Genomic DNA, 16089 nt, shown 5'->3' on the forward strand with positions numbered 1-16089 from the left:
TTTTTGGCCTCTGCTGGAGGACTTTTTAAGGATGCTAAAAGGGAAAATCGGCTGTATTACAAAGGACTTTTTAGGTCAGCAAGCACTGCATGCGAGCCAAGAGGCAGCACTGCCTTGCTTACTGCTTTTAATCTCACTATCCAGATCCGTGAGAGGTTTGAGACTCCACAGGAGCATGTTGGTTTTTTGTGGTGGTTTTTTTTTAAAGAAATTCTCCACGTTCAGTGAAATTTCCCTTCCAGTAAAAAGTGAAGAGTCAAATCCAGATTAATTTACCCTGAACTGTAGAAAATGTCTAAATTTGGAGATTGCTGGGCAGGAAGTGAATTTTCCCAGTTGCCGAGCAGGGGGCTATAAAGGCTGACTAAGGATTAGACATATGAGAGCTGCTGAAATACCAGATGTAATAAATTAAGCATAAATCAGAAGAAGAGAACTCCCAATGTTGCTACAGAAGTGTTGAGCTTCCATGAAAACAGAGAAAGTCCCTTTGGCCAACAGTGAAGTAGTTGGAAATAGTCTTTGCTGCATTTCTGGTGAGAAATTCTGTTTCAAACTGCTTTTTTTCTAAAGGAATAGCAAACTAACTTGTAAAATGTCCACAGTTATAGGCAAAAAGCAATCATTAAGAGGTTCAACCTGAAGGAGATTCTAGCCATACCATAACCTATGGCTTTTTTATTTATTCCCCAACTCTTTATTATTAATATGGAGCTGAAAATGACATCTTTTGGAGTGATGCTTAGAACCAACAAGAAAAGGCTTCTGCTCCTCATGTGTCTTTTTTTTTCTCTCCACACTTAACTAAAGTTTTTACCCTTCCCTCTCTTAGGTTCCTGGTCCAGTTCAAACAAGACAAAGTGTGTGTGAAGTTCATACAAGGCAGCCAGAAAAATGGCAACATCCCAACTTGCAAGCGAAAAAACAATCGGCTTCTCGAAGTGGCTGTCCCTTAATTGCAGCTGGTGACTCTCCCTTTCATGGACTTGTTTCTTTGTAATAGTGCAATTTTAGTGGTTTGGTTTTGCTATTTTTATCCTTTTCTGGAGCTGTTGATGGCTAATAGCTTTAGAAACCCTTGGCAAAACATTTGATCAATCGACTTTGAAATCTTTTTGTTCATGCCAGAGTTTTAACCCTCAAAACGCAGATTTTTATCCAGTGAGGCATTTTTACCAGCTGGCACATATCTGTCATACAACCAATCATTCTCTTTGTTTAGCAGCCATATTTTAGTGCAGCATATCATAAACCCACATATTAATGGTAACTTACTCGTATTCCTTAGTCTAGAGATCTGCTTAACAGGAATTATACATGGCCTTGATGCTGGGTGGCCATTTTTACCTGGTGTCCTTTTATCCCAAGCTGTCCAGGTGTCTGTCAGGCTCCTCATGTCCTGCCCCTGTGCAGACCAGCAGAGCAGAGGCTGGTAGCTCACACCAGGACCTGTGTAACTCAACTTTCCGGTCAGTGCAGCACAGAGACATCTAATTCTGCAAAATAGAAGGAATAGATGATTGCACAAGCAGCTACATGCAAATTTTATAGTAAAACATGCAGAAATTTTGAAACAGCATTTTTAATTAGGTCAGATGTTTTTAATGACTTTATAAAGTAGAGATCAGCAGAATTAAAGAAGCTTTTTCTTTTGTTCACAAAAGCTATAAAGTTCAAGGCATATTTTCTGTTCTGCTATTCTTCTTTTAAATTATGAGTTAAGATTAGAGCCTGAAAAATGCAATAGTATTCATAAAATAAGTAAATGCTAGTTATTTAAACAGTTAGTTATCAAGTGAAAGGTTTGAGCCTTTCTTTTAAATATTGGCATGTACAATGTGCAATAAAACATACGTGACATTTTGTGAGATTATTTATAATACACTTTTGTGTGGAAGAGAGCGGATTGGTGCAGACTGCATAGACAATGTAGGGGTTAAAATAGATCTGTGTTGTTAATTTGCAGTTTATAGAGTGTACACTACAGTTGTCAATTTGGGAAGAATACTTAGAATTAAAAAAAGAAAAAAAATCCTTAATTTGGGGGTCTGTATATAAATTGGTATTATGGTAATAAAACTGTTCTAATTCTGTGCTGTTTGGTACTCCTATGTTATAACCATATTTTTGTACTCCAAACTATTTTATATAACTCGTGTGCCTGATGTAAATGCGTGCACAGAAAATACAATCAAGGGCCGCATTATAAACCTTCAGTGTAACTGATTGCACTTGTCTTTTATAAGCCAGAAGCATTAGCTGAAATCCTTGAGAGAAGAGATGCTTTTCCAGAGAGAAGGAACTGCTCACGTGAAGGGTTTGTGGGATGTGACTCTGTGATTTGTGGAGAAAGCGCCTTGTATTTTTGCAGTCTGATATAGGACAAATTAACACCCTGGCTATCTGATGTGCAGTGCTGGAAGTCCAAGCATAAATAAAAGAAAGAGAGAAAGAAAAGTTCAGAGTCTCCTTCCTCTCCCGGTGGGGATGTGATGTAGCACTCATGGTGGTGATGTGATGAAGGCTCCTCTGGGTAGAGCAAGGTTAAAACAGTGTTTACTGCAATAGGTGTTCAAGTGCTAATGGTCATTAGTCTGAAAAATACAACTGGTTTGGGTTACACCAAACCATGCTTTGGGATTAAATGGTTCTCCTATGATTTGGGTACAAAGCAGTTGTTTTAACAGGATGCTTCAATGTTACTGTTAAAAGTCCATACATGTGACCTTGAAAGGTGGGAATAATCAAAAGATGTATTTCCCAAACTGACAAAAAGCTGCCTCTTCCTCATAGTAGTAGTTCAAACCCTTCTTCTAGTAAATGAGTCAGGTTAATAGTTTAATAAAATTTAAATAATTTTATATGTATTGCAATTACAGATGCTTGCGAAGGAGATTTTAGAATTGATTTGTGATGCAAAATTATGGTACTTGAAAGGAATTATTCCATTGCCTTAAGAAGACAGCACACAATGATGACAATGTGGCATTTAAAACTCCTAACTCCTGTATTAGAATTTCTGCTTGGGGAAGATTGGTAAAACTGTTCACTCTCTGGGAAACCTTAGAGTAAGAACCGCATGAAGAAAATTATAAAAATTAATAAAAAAAATAAGGAAAACAAACATTTGAAATCTGATGTGATCCTGTAGTTGCTTGCAGGTAAGAAATGGGAGAGTGTAGATTAAGAACATCTGGATATTTGGCCCATGAAACTAGGGTATTACAGGATAGTATTAGGATATTTGTCCCATCCCAGCCAGGTCCAATACACATCCTTTCTATTTTGTTGACCTTTGCAGCATGACATAATAGCCATACCTGCAAAAGACTGGAAGAGGGACAAACTCCTCACCTTGGTTTCTCTTGTTTCCTTTCTTTTTCTGGACTCCAACAATTTCTACCTTGCACATTAGCTGGTACTTTGTGACAATTATCTTTTGACTCTTAAATACTTCCCAATGTACAGAGCAGGTTTTGCTGAACATGAATTATTAGATATTGCTCAGAGAGCCATGGTATCTTGATGTTTAGATTTAAGTATCTTGGATGTTGAAAGTAAAAATGCAAGGTCACTTAACTACCTAGTTTTTGGTTGTTTTTTTTTTTTGTCCCTTTCTTCTGTTTTCTTTTATCACTGTCTGTCAAATAGAGTTGTAAAGAGAAGAGTATTCCTCCTATGGTGCTAACCTTACTTTTGCATCCTTTTACTTTGTAAATGCTATTCTTCCATCTCAAAGCTGGGCAAGGATTACTAAGAAAAAAATTTGATGCATGATGCTTTCTAGAATCAAATAAAATTCTGTTCCTAGACCTATATTTTCTCTATATCTGTATCTTTCTTACTGCGAAAAGAGCAGGTGACTGGGTTTTAGATTAATTGTACACAACACTGGTGGTGTGTGGCTTGAAGAAAGAAGAAATCTTTATTTTGTATGTGATTCCTTAAGAGGCAGCTTCAGTGATTCGCAGTAACATTTTCCAGTCATTTCCTCATCATAATTTTTGCTGAAAATTCTAAAACCTCAACTTTTCTAACATTAGGTTTTAGATCAATTGCCTGAGAACAATATTGTAGCCAGTTAAACCTGGTTTTTAAAAATGGCTTTGTGCCCCAAACATATCATATTCCATGTGTTATGTCTTGTGATCTGTTTCCTCTCCTTTTGTGCTTAACAATTCTAGCCTGATTGTTTTTTAATCTTTTTGTTCACCATACAAATTATGGAAGAAACTAAAATGTAAAATCAGGAAAAACATATTCAGTTTTAATTTCTGTTTCTTTTCTTTGCCAAAATTAAAGCATTTTTCTATACATTTTGGGGGGCGGGGGGGGGGAAGACTGAATTCAAAATCTTTCTGTGAAATGAGAAAATTTTCCATTAGTCTGTGTAAATGTCACTATTAATTCTTAGACTTTTAGATCCTTAATCTTGAAGAACGCAACATATTTTCCATATTCTGTAGGAAATGATCATGGTTATTTTTAAAGGATTGCTTGGTAGTGTGATGGGAGATGCACACACCTGTGCTGCTTTGGGCATCAGAACTTCCCAACAAACATTTCAAAGACAGAACTGGACAGTACTCTGGGGATGCTGACAACTTAGACCAATGTGGAGCAGTGTGAATTTGAGGGAATCTCTAGTATGACCAACAAATGAGTTCTGACTCTCCTCCTTTCTAACTTCCCTCCTTATTGTAGTGGTTTTTAGCTTACACAAACATATGACTGTAAGTGGGAGGGAAGATTGTTTGCCAATTTTTTTAAAACTCTTCCAAGTGATCAAAATTTTCTGGATGCTGCTTTGGTATGTCACTGTCCCATGACCTTCCAGATGAAATGTAGCTAAAGGTTGGTGTCATGTAGTGTGATCTTGCAGCCATTCCAGCCCAGGATTTGGGGGTTTGCACTGCAGACCTGTCTCTCTGCAGTTGTGTGACCTGCTCAGGAGTTTCAGGAGGCTTAACTGAGGCAGTGACATCCTCCTCAAGGTCAACATCATTCACGTGTCAGTCCCACTTACAGTGAGACTTTCCATGTTCTGACTCGCTGGAGCGTCTCCTCCTGGACTTGAAGGTAAAGGGAGGTTTAGTGCATGGAAAAAAAAAAGTTAATTGGCAGAGCAGAACTTGCTTCTGCTGAAATATTGAGCAGTAGGTGTGAGCAGTGGCTGCTTTAAGCACCGACTGTTCAGACATGGCCAGAACTGCCACGTTCTGTTTCACAGGGTGACTCTGCCCACAGCACTCCCTCAGCAGCACCACATTTCCCTGGGCTTCTGAAGCAGAGTGGAGAGAGCATTGTGGAGAATTTACAGTTGCTGTCAGTAATTGTTGTGGAAATGTGTTTTTATGTAGGTTGGGGCAGATTTGCTTTGGGCAGTCTTGAAAAATAAGCTGGAATGCAAAGAGGAAAAAAGTACTATAAATTTGTTGGGTTTAAGTAAATGCATTGCTATTTTATGTCTGGCTGTGTTTGTCTACAGTAAACTAGGGCTATTTAAAGAATTGGGATTCTGATATCAACTTAATCTTGTTATCAGCTAGAACCAGTTCTGCTCCTGTTCCCTTCCACCCATGGATGTATTGAGTACTCAGACTTTAACTCAAAATAAGAGTGAGGACAGTCTGAGACCATGGAGTTAACTTTGCTTATAAGCAATTGATGAAACTGAGTCCTAAAACTGTTAAGAAACAGATTGGCTCTCTCCTTCATTCTAATCCTTTAAACCATTGACATCTGGCTGTGCAGTGATTAGGTGAAATGATGACGTATGAGGCACAAAAGGCTTTATATGTGAACGAAAAGAAACCTCAAAGAATCTGGATCTTGTTTCTTAATAATTCAGCTGGTTTCCAAGGCTGCTCCCTGCACTCAGCCCAAGGTAATGATGTCTTTGCTGTGTCAGATTTTACTGTTTATGGTATCCAATTATTTAAAAAAACCCCAAAACTTAAAAAACCCAAAAAGCAAAAGAACACCCAAACAACTAAATATTCTTGTGGCCATGGAATATTCTTCTCTGGAAACATGACAAAGTGCTGGAGATCTGCAGGGAATCCTGGAGGAGCCTGGGAGTTCACTGCCCACTTTCACTTCTACCCTCTGAAGCATCGAATGCCTTTAAGCTGTTCTCTGAAAGTGGGACATGGTGGTTTTTGCCACAATGAATGGGGATTTTTACTGGCCTGGCAATGTCCCTTCTGCACTCTATGAATTCTTTCCCCACCCGTACCTTGATACTGGGTGGTCTTAGAGATGCTGCATGATGTTTCCTGCTCTGGCTCACATCACATTCTGATTTCCTCCTGCCCTGTTCCCTCCTGCCTTTGACGTTCCCTGCAGTGATAAAGGGAGGCAAATATCTCCAGGATACAGCAACAATGTATTCTTTTAGGTTATTCCGTTATCTACCACTGCATCTTGGCACCTTGGTTGCAGCTGAACATACAGGAAATGTTTTATTTCCCTTCCAAGAGCTGTTTTTAACGAGAGAAGCTTTGTTCCTTCTCAAGTTACCTTGTTAGCTGTGTGGTATCACCAGTATTTCCCAAAACTCTGACAAAAAGCAAACCTGAAGCCTGAAACATGAAAAGCTGCTGTTGCTATGTGCTCTGTCTCTTCCTGTTAGAGGAGAGATCTCCTCCAAGTGATGCTGTGATGAGTCTCTGCTGGTTTAATTCACTGCACGAAGCCTTCGAGGTTGCTGTGCATGCTTCTCCTAGCTGGAAAAAATGAATCCATCAGAATATCAACCAGGCAGTTTCAAACTGTGATGCCAAAAAGAGGGAACTCATTTTAAACTGATGCAAAGGAGCGTTAAATAGCTGTGAATACACTCAGGTATCTCTTTACTTGCTAGTCTGCTGTATAGCTATGGGAAGGGATTTTGGCATAAGTTTAAACATGGAGACTCAAACTGGAGGTGTTCAAAGCAATTCAATCTAAATGATTTCCCCATAAGCTATTGATTGTTATTAAAAATTAAAAATAAAGTCCCAAAGTTGTGGCTGAGCTTGCAGTGGAAGATCCTAAATTTTCATTACATCACAAACTTCTTAATATCATATGGGGATTGTGGCCTTGCGATGGCAGGTTCCTGAGTTTTCATGAACTGCTCTGGGGATGATTATCAGAAATCATTTTTTTTCTTTAAAGAAAAAAGGCATTTGTTCTAAACAGACAGCAAACCTATGGCAACATAAGTGTAGGAATGTTTCCAGTTCATAATCAGCCCACTAGGAGCACAGAGTTGTTCTCCTTGACCCTTGATTTGAGCACTATTTAGAAATGTTGATATGACCTGCTGTCCTGCGTGTGATTGGCTCCAGGGATGTAGAGTTGGTCCTACCTGTGTGATTTTCTTCCTGCTGGTGAGGAGGCAGGATTTCTCAGGGTAAAACAAACAAAACAACAAGAGAACAAACTGGAAAAGGAAAATGGGGACTGTGAGCCATTCCATGCTTCAAGTTTCAGTCCTGCAGAATCATGGAACAGTCTGAGTTGGAAGGGCCATTACAGACCTCTAGTCCAATCTCTGCTTTGATGAGCAGGACTTGAACTACATGAGATTGCTCAGAGCCCTGTCCAATGTGACCATCTTCAGGTTTTTCTGTACAAAGAGGGTGAGGAAAATCTTTTCAAAGAGAGGAGAGCATCTTTCCAGCTGTCAGACCCTGGGATGCTACATCCAGCCAGGGTGGAACAAAACTAGATTTGATCTATTTTTGCTTACTGTGCTAATCCTGATCCATGGTGTTATTTGGAGGCTTCCCTTGTCTTTGTGGCTTTCTCCTCATGTTTTGCACTCCCAGATATTCCTTCCCTCACATTGCCCCAGTGTGCCCTGCTCAAGAGGTCTTCCTGTTTCTCCAGGGTCTTGGTTGTACTTGCACGGAATTTTCTGGAATCTGATGTAAGGAGGGGCATGAAATTCTCTCAGAAAGAAAAACAAATCCAATGCAGGGAATGGGTAAGAGGCACTTGGAAAAAGTGTATGAGCTGCCAGGCATCATGAGCTTTCAGTGACTGCTGAACTGCAGCCACCAGGGTTTAGCTGCTTTGGCTCTTCAGTCTTGAGGACCTGGGCTCCAAAACCCACATATCAGGACTGGTGCCTCACAGGGAGCTTGTGAGGTCTGGCAGGATCTTTTGGAGTGTGCCACTGCTCGGTTTAATGCCAACAGCAACCTGAATGAGTGGGAAATATGTTTGGTGGCGGCGCAGCACTGAGGAAATGCTGTTCCCTGAGTTCCTGGGAAACTGCTTTTGGTGTCCTCAGCTGGAGTGTGTGAACAGACATGCTTCAAAGAAATGAAAATGGGGGAGAATGTGGACATCTTCTACCTGGCACATCCACTGGATGCCACTTCTCACCACCTAAGGGATGTTGTCATGTTGTTCCTTGAAGATTGGGCTCTTATGGAAACCATACTTCAAGTCAAGTGTCTTTGTTCTTCATTTTTTGGATTGTTGTGCTTGCAATATGGGATAAAGGTCACTGTGGCTTTAAAGATGCATCTTTTTTCTCATGGAGAAAAGATAGGTTTACACATTTTAGTTTCTTTTTTGAGTGAACTGGCTATTAATGGAGTTGAAAAGCATTCTCAGTCTTTGGAAAAAAATGAAACAAAATCAATCCTAGCAACTAGAAGTAAGATTTGTATTTATAGCTATTTCTTGACTAGAAATGGCTGGAAAAGTAAGACTGAGGCTGCGGTTTCACATTTCAGCATGAGCTGACCCAGCACGTTCCCTGCCACTGCAGCACCATGGTCTGGCCCTTCCTGGGCCCTTCAGTGAGCCAGGACCATGGGCTGCAAGGGCTGAGAAGTGACCCTGTGACAGGAGCTCCCTGGGGGACAGGTCCGTGTGCAGGGTGGGACAGGGGAGAGGACATGGCATCTGTGACTCCAGCTTGGGCATGATACATAGCCATGCACTGGGATAGCAGTTGTGCTTTCTGCAGCCATGGGACTTCCTAAGTTCTCTTAGAAGACACTGTCTGTCAAAATCCCAGATTTTCTGACTTAAGACAGACACACATCACAGAATTTTACCATTTTTCTATGTTTTCTTTGAAAACATAGAAAGGAGAGGAAGCGGTAGATAGAGATCCCACTGCAATGTCACCATCTCAGAGCACAGTTCAGTGTCTCTCTGTGCCCTGGTGCTGACTTTGTTACAAACCAGCCCTGGGGTTGCACAGCACTGGCTGGGCAGTGCTGGGAGCAGCAGGGCACATGTGCTAATGAGCCCAGCACTTGGCAGCCACACAGGGAGGCCAGACGTGCAAGGCAGCAGGCGGTGAGTGCAGCCCACTGTGCCATTGCACCGCATCCGCCTGGGTCACTCTGGGAAATTAGGGATGAACACAGAATTAATGGCTGTATGAAACCTTCCCCCTCCCAGAAGATGACAAAATTCTCATCGGCTTTGCGGGGGCCAGAACCTCTCCCCATTCTCATGTAGGTTTGCTGTGTGGACACCGAGCAGCTCATTGCAGAGCTTCCAGCTGGGATCTTAATGTCATTTCCTCTGCTATTTCCCTGGATTCCTTTTTCATATGTTCCCATTCCCTCCTCAGGCTTGCTGAAGGACTGCTTTGCTAATTTACCGTTTACCTGCCAGACAGCTCTGGTGGAAAGGTTGCTCTGGGTTTCCGAGGAAATCATTGTGCTAATCAGAGAGCTTGGTGTGTACAGCTGGCATGGAGCAAAGCACGCGCCTCCTTTTCAGCTCTGTGCATGCAATATCCAGTGTGCAAGCTTTGGCACGAGCCTTCAGACTGGCCTGCCTCCAGACCAAGGATCACATCTCCTGTCCCTAGGGAATGTGAAGTTTAAACCAAAGCAGCTCAGCGATGCGGGGAATGTGCCACCAGCAGTCCCTGACTGTGCCCTTCTTCAAAGCAGGCGGTGCCCGCTCTCCCCACGTGCTCGTGGCAAACACAGGCAATGCTTCACTGTCAGGCTCCAACATTTGGCTTCTCCAGCCTGCTTTCTATGCACAGTCTGACAATGATGTGAAGATGGAAGGAAGGAGAAGAAATGTGGAGAGGCAGCGCAGTGCTGGCACGCTTTGAAAGCTGTCTTCTTAGTTCCAGATGTTCTAAATCACATGTGGAGAAGTGTTTGTGGTCAGATGCTGCTTGAAACTGATTGTTGATAGTCTCCTGAGACAGCCTGTGACAAATTGAATAATAAAAATGCTGAAAATAGCATAGTTATTCCCTGGAAAAGCAAAGTTCCCACAATCCAATAAGCTGGGAAAGTTGTTGAACTTTCTTTGGACACCATGTGCTCTTTTTCTGTGTGTCGATGTTCTTCAACTTTCCATGGGTCTTTGGGCTTTTTCCTTATGACCCTTCCTCTTCTTTCGAGCTCCAGGCAGCCACGCTTCCAGCCTCCCCAGCAGCAGCTGAACTGATCACCAGCCTCCATCCTGAAGAGCAGCCTCCTGCACTCCATGAACCTCATCGTTTGCTCCCTGGTGTCGTGGGTTGTGGCAGGTTTGTCTTTGTAGAACATTTTTCTTAAACTGCTGGGAAATCTGGCTCACAGGACACCTATTGCTGAAATCCTCACCACAACAGCCCATGCTGACCAGCAGCAGTCCTCTCCTGGCCTATGCCATTGTTGATTCCTTTCCCATTAGTCCACTTGTGGCACCACAAGGCACAATCCTGACCTTCCATCCTCAGCGCATGGGCAACCAGGGACAGCCACCATGCCAGGGTTTGGTGCTCTGTGTATCCCTGAAGGAGGAGGCTTGAGGTCAGTGAGTGCCCCAGGAGTGCTTGGTGAGGGCAGGTCCCTCTTGAGAACTTGGTAGTTTAATTAGTGGAAATGGGGTTTTTGGTGGTGAGAGGAGATTTGCCACAGGCTGCTTATGCTGCAGTAGTGAATTCCATTTCTGGTGGCAGAGGTGATAAAAGCCATGGGTAGTGACAAGATGTGGAAAAGTTTGGAGTGCCCAGAGTGAGACAGTGTGTGCTTTGCTAGCCAACAACAGTCCTTATCATTTGATGGATGCTAAATACAAACAAGAGACTCGAGTCGGTCTACTACTGAAAAAATGTCACCAAAATTACCCTTCTGTGTGCTGATTTATCTATTTCTCTGATACTGGAATTAGCTATAGATCCTGTTCTGGCATGAATTGCAGATCTGCAGGGACATATAGTTAAAATTTTTCATGCCAATAGATTTAGGGGAAGGTCTTGCAAATATGGGCTCACCTAAGTGATGCATTATGATGATCCTTTTGTGGGTGATGATTTTGACCATAGCTCAACATAGTAATTTGTTTTATCTGACCATTCATTCTGGAGACTGGCAATGTTTGGACTTCCAGCAGAGCTCATAACTGAGGCCATCAGCATTTTAACACGTGGATTCAGTTAAAGTCCTGACCCTATGTGCCAAAGTCTTCTCTGATGCTTTTTGTTCAGTGGAATATTCCACTCACCCACCAGCCTGCTCACCCAGACCTCTGCTGCTCCCCTGCTGTCAGGCAGGTCACCAGCTGATGCCCATTTTTGTGTCCTTCCTGACTGCTGTGGGGCTGTGGAGCTTTGTAAGTGAAGCATTTGCAGTGGAACTATTCCTCCCCCACATAAAAATCTGAGGCGTGCAGAAAATTCAGGGGTAGAGTAAAACCAAAGAAATGGAGTAGGGTGCAATGAAAAACACAAATGTTTTAGGAGCGTTATAGCCAAAATATGAAAGGCTCCAGTTTCGCAATGAAATTAAGTTTGTGCTGAGCTGTTGGTCTGAAGTTTAGATCCTGCATGATGTGTTGAGAATAGCATTTTCAAAAGATTTAATCTGCTGACAGACTGCTGCTCTGTCCCAAAACCACCAGCACAGTTCTCTCCATGACTCTCTCCTCCCAGGCACTGCCTGAAATAGTCTAACAAAAGACAGAAAACTGGCTGTGCTTTTTCTGCCACAAAGATGAAATGCAGAAGATGATGGCTGCAGGAAAGGCTACAGTCTCCGCTGTAGTTTTCTCCTGGATAGTAACCTGCCATGAGTAAAGTCTTGCACTCACATCTTCATAGTTAACCGTGCTGCCGAGTCAGAAATTATTGTGTGATCAGCTCAAGAAGTACCTAAGTGACTGTGCTGCTCACCCAGGCTGGCTGAGCCCTGTGCCACCACTGCTGTCCCACAGTCTGCCCATCACTCCCTATCCTCCCTTCTTGGGCTCAGGAGCTCTGTCCCTGCCTGGGTCTGGGCCACCCTGGGTGCTTCCTTCACCAGCAGTAGTTTTCTTCCATATGGACATAGGGGTTTGTGGATCTGTTGTTTGTTGGGACTCACTTTTGACATTTCTCCCCCTGTTTATTCGAAGACTGGTGTGTTTTTATGTGAAGCTTGCTAAGTAGGTGCAACCCTCCCCGGGGTCCTTCCAGCAATTCCCTGGCTCCATCAACAGTAAGTAAATAGAACTCTTGATATTAGAAAAGATAATTGGCTGTGTAATGCACAGAAAGCAAAATTGCTTTTCTCAAGATGTATTCATCAATTACAGCTTGCCCCAGATGGTGCAGCTTGAACCATTTTCTGGACAGGGAGAAATATGTCGAATAGAAGGGAAGCTGCTTTTGTAATAAATGACTGGGTGCATATGGGCATGACTACATGGTTTAGCCCTTCCATAATAGGTATCCTATTAACATGCTAATGAACATGCAAACAAGAAGCCAAGGATTATCATTATTTTTGAGACAATAATGTGTATTTTGGGGGGTTTTTTTGCTTGTAATTAATGAGAATGTTGTCTGGTCTGCCGGTGTCCCCTGGGCTGGTTGCTGCTCAGCCAGGAGGAGGTAGCAGCCCATGTGCTGCACAGATCCTCTGTCTCCTCTTGGCAAACTCCAGTTTGCCTCCACCCACCAAATCCTGCCATGTACTCGTGGAGGAGCTCCAACATCTTACCAGCCTTCAGGCTGGCATGCCAAGGTCTGAGGTAGCACTAAATCCAGCTGCAGTGAAGGCTCCATATGTATTTTTAATGAAGTTTTTAATGGAAATGCCATGTTTCTCCAGAGAATGTAATGACAGGACAATGCTGTCCAGAGTATTCTGATGAAACAATGCTGCCAGTTACAATCCTAGCAGGTTGCTGCAGTACATGGAGAATAATCTAAGTGCCCACATGGAGGAGGAATGGTCAGGGATTTCTGAGGGCTTTGTCTGGAGGAGCTCAGTTCCTTCAGCTGCTATGTATTTTAAAATAGTTTAGTGGGACTTGAGAGCTCTGAGCATTTGGTGAGATCCAGCTTCTCTGTAAATATATTCCTGTGAAGGTACAAGGTGTTCTGTGACCCTGTTACTGGCCAGGTGACCCTGCTGACACTGTGGCCGTTGACCTTGTCCCATTGTTGCTGTTAAATGGGTCTGCTGAGAGGCATTAAATTAGTTTCCTTTCATTATTTGTTCTGTTTTTCCCTCAAGTATCACTTGTATTGTAAAGCACACGGAGATGTGCTGCTCAGAAATGCTTCTGTGATTCTCGGTAAGGCATGAGGCAAACATTCCTGTGGTGTCTCACTCTCTGCTGCTTGTGAGGACACCTAGAGATTGCACAATCCAAGAGAAGGTTCCCTCCTGTGACCAGGGTGCCTCTGATTTATGAAGTGAGACCTTCTGAGGAAGACATGATCAATAAAAATATGACAACTGTACCCAGGATCTGTCCCAATAGGGCTCCTGTGACATTTATAATATAATGAACATCTGCCAGCTGAGGGGAAGAAATAATGCCACAAATGTCTTTCAGGGAATCTGCTGGTTGCTGCTGTGGCTGATAATAATGTGAAAAGGAATGAAGGAGCACAGACACCCCACCCACCTTTGTGGGGCTCTTTAACTTCACCTCACAGCCATGCTCAGGTCCCTATGTCATGTTGCCTCCCGTAAGAGCAGTAATATCCAAAATGTAATGAGCAGATGGAGGCACTGCTTGCTGTCTCATTTTTTAATGGGTCTAGAAAATACAGTTATTTATCACCCTTGCAGTCAAACTCATGGAGAGGTCTGTGTCTCTCTGAAACAAAATGTAGTTGTCACCTTGTATCACAAAAAATTGTGTGCTTGTGGGATCACAGGGTAATTCCTGCAGGAGGGCAGGCTGGAGATCTCCAGCCCAGTGTGCTGCTCAAGGCAGGGCCAGCTCTGAGACCAGATCAGGGACTTTGCCCTGTTCCAGGCCCTTGGAAACCTCCAAGGACTGAGATGCCCCAGCTGAGGGCCACCTGTGCCCGTGTTACATCCTGCAAGTGCCTCCCTGGCTCTTCAAAAGGGCTGTTAAATGCAGTTAGGAAATTTGGATCCCTTATTCAGAACCTGGAAAAGAAGCTCCACCCATCTGTGTTTGTAGTCTATTTCCTTTCATTCATTTACAATATAAAATGAAGTTGATCTGGAAGCAGTTTTGGAGAGGAAAATCATTTGTCTTTCCAGACCATCAAGTATTGTTGAATTTATTATTGCTTGAAGACAGAGTCATGATCTGACCAGAGGGAACTTTTGAACTGTAATGTGAAATGAAATCCCTTTGGCCTGAGGTCAGCCTCTTAGCCTGTGCACAGTAACACAGGGAGAATAATATTTACCATTTGGTGCAAGAGCAAGGATTAATGTTTGCGAGGTGCTGTGAAAATGAAATTATTATTAATAGAAAGTTTCTTGTTTGCAAGGGAAGTTATGTGTGCGAAGACACCCCGGATCCTGTTTTTGGTGAGAACCTCTTGTTAGCTTTTTTAAATTATGCTTGATATAACCAAAAGGCTCAAGACAGGAAATTCTCCCTCCATAGATCTTCTGGCAGACAACTAAGTGTAGAGACCTGCAGAGATGATGAACAGAGAGGATGAGGAAGATGTTCAGCTGAAGAAGGGTTGACACAAAGTTATGGAGACCCATAACTTAGTGCAGCAGGCTCTAGAACAGAGCCAGGAGGATTCCAGGTCACTGGAGAAAAGGCTGCTAGCACTGAAGGCTGCAATTCTGGAAAGGTTAATGTATTCAAGCAGGGCTGAGCTGGCTCAGTTGCCTGTTGGAAGCTTTGCCTCTGCAGGGAGGCCGGGTCATGCAGGTACAGCTCCTGCCTGACTGCCACTGCTGCCTGGGCTGGGGTAATTGGAGCAGTCACTGGGAGCCTGGCTTGGCTGCAGGCACAGATGGAGAGCCCTGGGAGAGCCAGCCCTGAGCTGGGGCAGGAGTACGTGGGGTGTTTGATTACCTGGCAGTGATTTCCCACAATTCATGAATGTACTTATCTCCAGAGCTGGGTAATGTGTAGACTTTCAAGTAGCTGAGTCCTGAAGCTTATCAGACATATCAGCCATGGCCTAAAATCTTGAAAGCAAATTTTGCTTAGCTGAAAAGAGAGCTTTAATGTCAGGGTGCAGTGAATTACCTCCCTTCCTTTCATTTGCCTGAAATAAAGGCTGTATTTTAAGCAAAGTGATGCAGAATATGGACAAAAGAGCAGTGGGAGGAGAGTTATACTAAAGGTCTGGAACATGTCTTTGAAATTTATAATGCTCTTTTTTAAGATTAAATGGGGTAAAATTGCTTCAAGATGATCTCAAGAAAACACTAAGGACTCTATTCTGCTGAATGTCCTTTTAAGAGTTCCTCTAGTTGATTTCAATTCACATGTCTAAAAATCTGAAAGATCTTTCAGTGAGCCTGTCAGTGACACAGGGCACCATGGCAGCCAGCAGGAGGGCTGTGGATGGGGTAATGCTCACACCATGCAAGGAGCCAGGTGCTGGCACAGCACACAGCTGCCTCATACAGGCCCTGACATTTACCTCCTCAGCCCTGGAGGAGAATTAAATAGCACATAGTTACTTGTGTAGATTGCTTGGTGGTCAGGTTCCCCATGGAAAGTTATTTATTTGGTGCTGGTATGACACGGGACCTTTCATTTCCAGATTGCACTGCACCAGTATGTTCCACACAGCCTGGGCAGGACAGAGTCACACTGCAGGAGGAGTCTGCTGGGGCTGATCAGGATATTGGTGAGCCAGTGTGCCTAGAACATGCTTGTTCTGACTCCAAGGGCTGT

At 43.1% G+C, this 16089-nt stretch overlaps 1 protein-coding gene across 4 annotated transcripts in view; it reads left to right on the top strand.

Moving 5' to 3' along the window:
* Positions 1 to 3818, top strand: part of MYO1B (myosin IB) — a 108528-nt gene extending 104710 nt beyond the window's left edge. For all 4 annotated transcript variants that reach the window (XM_066553132.1, XM_066553133.1, XM_066553134.1 and 1 more), the window contains one exon: positions 833 to 3818. In XM_066553132.1, coding sequence (XP_066409229.1) covers positions 833 to 956 — 124 coding nt within the window. In that variant the 3' untranslated portion in view covers positions 957 to 3818. The remainder of the gene's footprint in view (positions 1 to 832) is intronic.
* Positions 3819 to 16089: the final 12271 nt, after the last annotated feature.

This window comes from Molothrus aeneus, chromosome 7 (assembly GCF_037042795.1).
Source record: "Molothrus aeneus isolate 106 chromosome 7, BPBGC_Maene_1.0, whole genome shotgun sequence".
Taxonomy (NCBI): Eukaryota; Metazoa; Chordata; class Aves; order Passeriformes; family Icteridae; genus Molothrus; species Molothrus aeneus.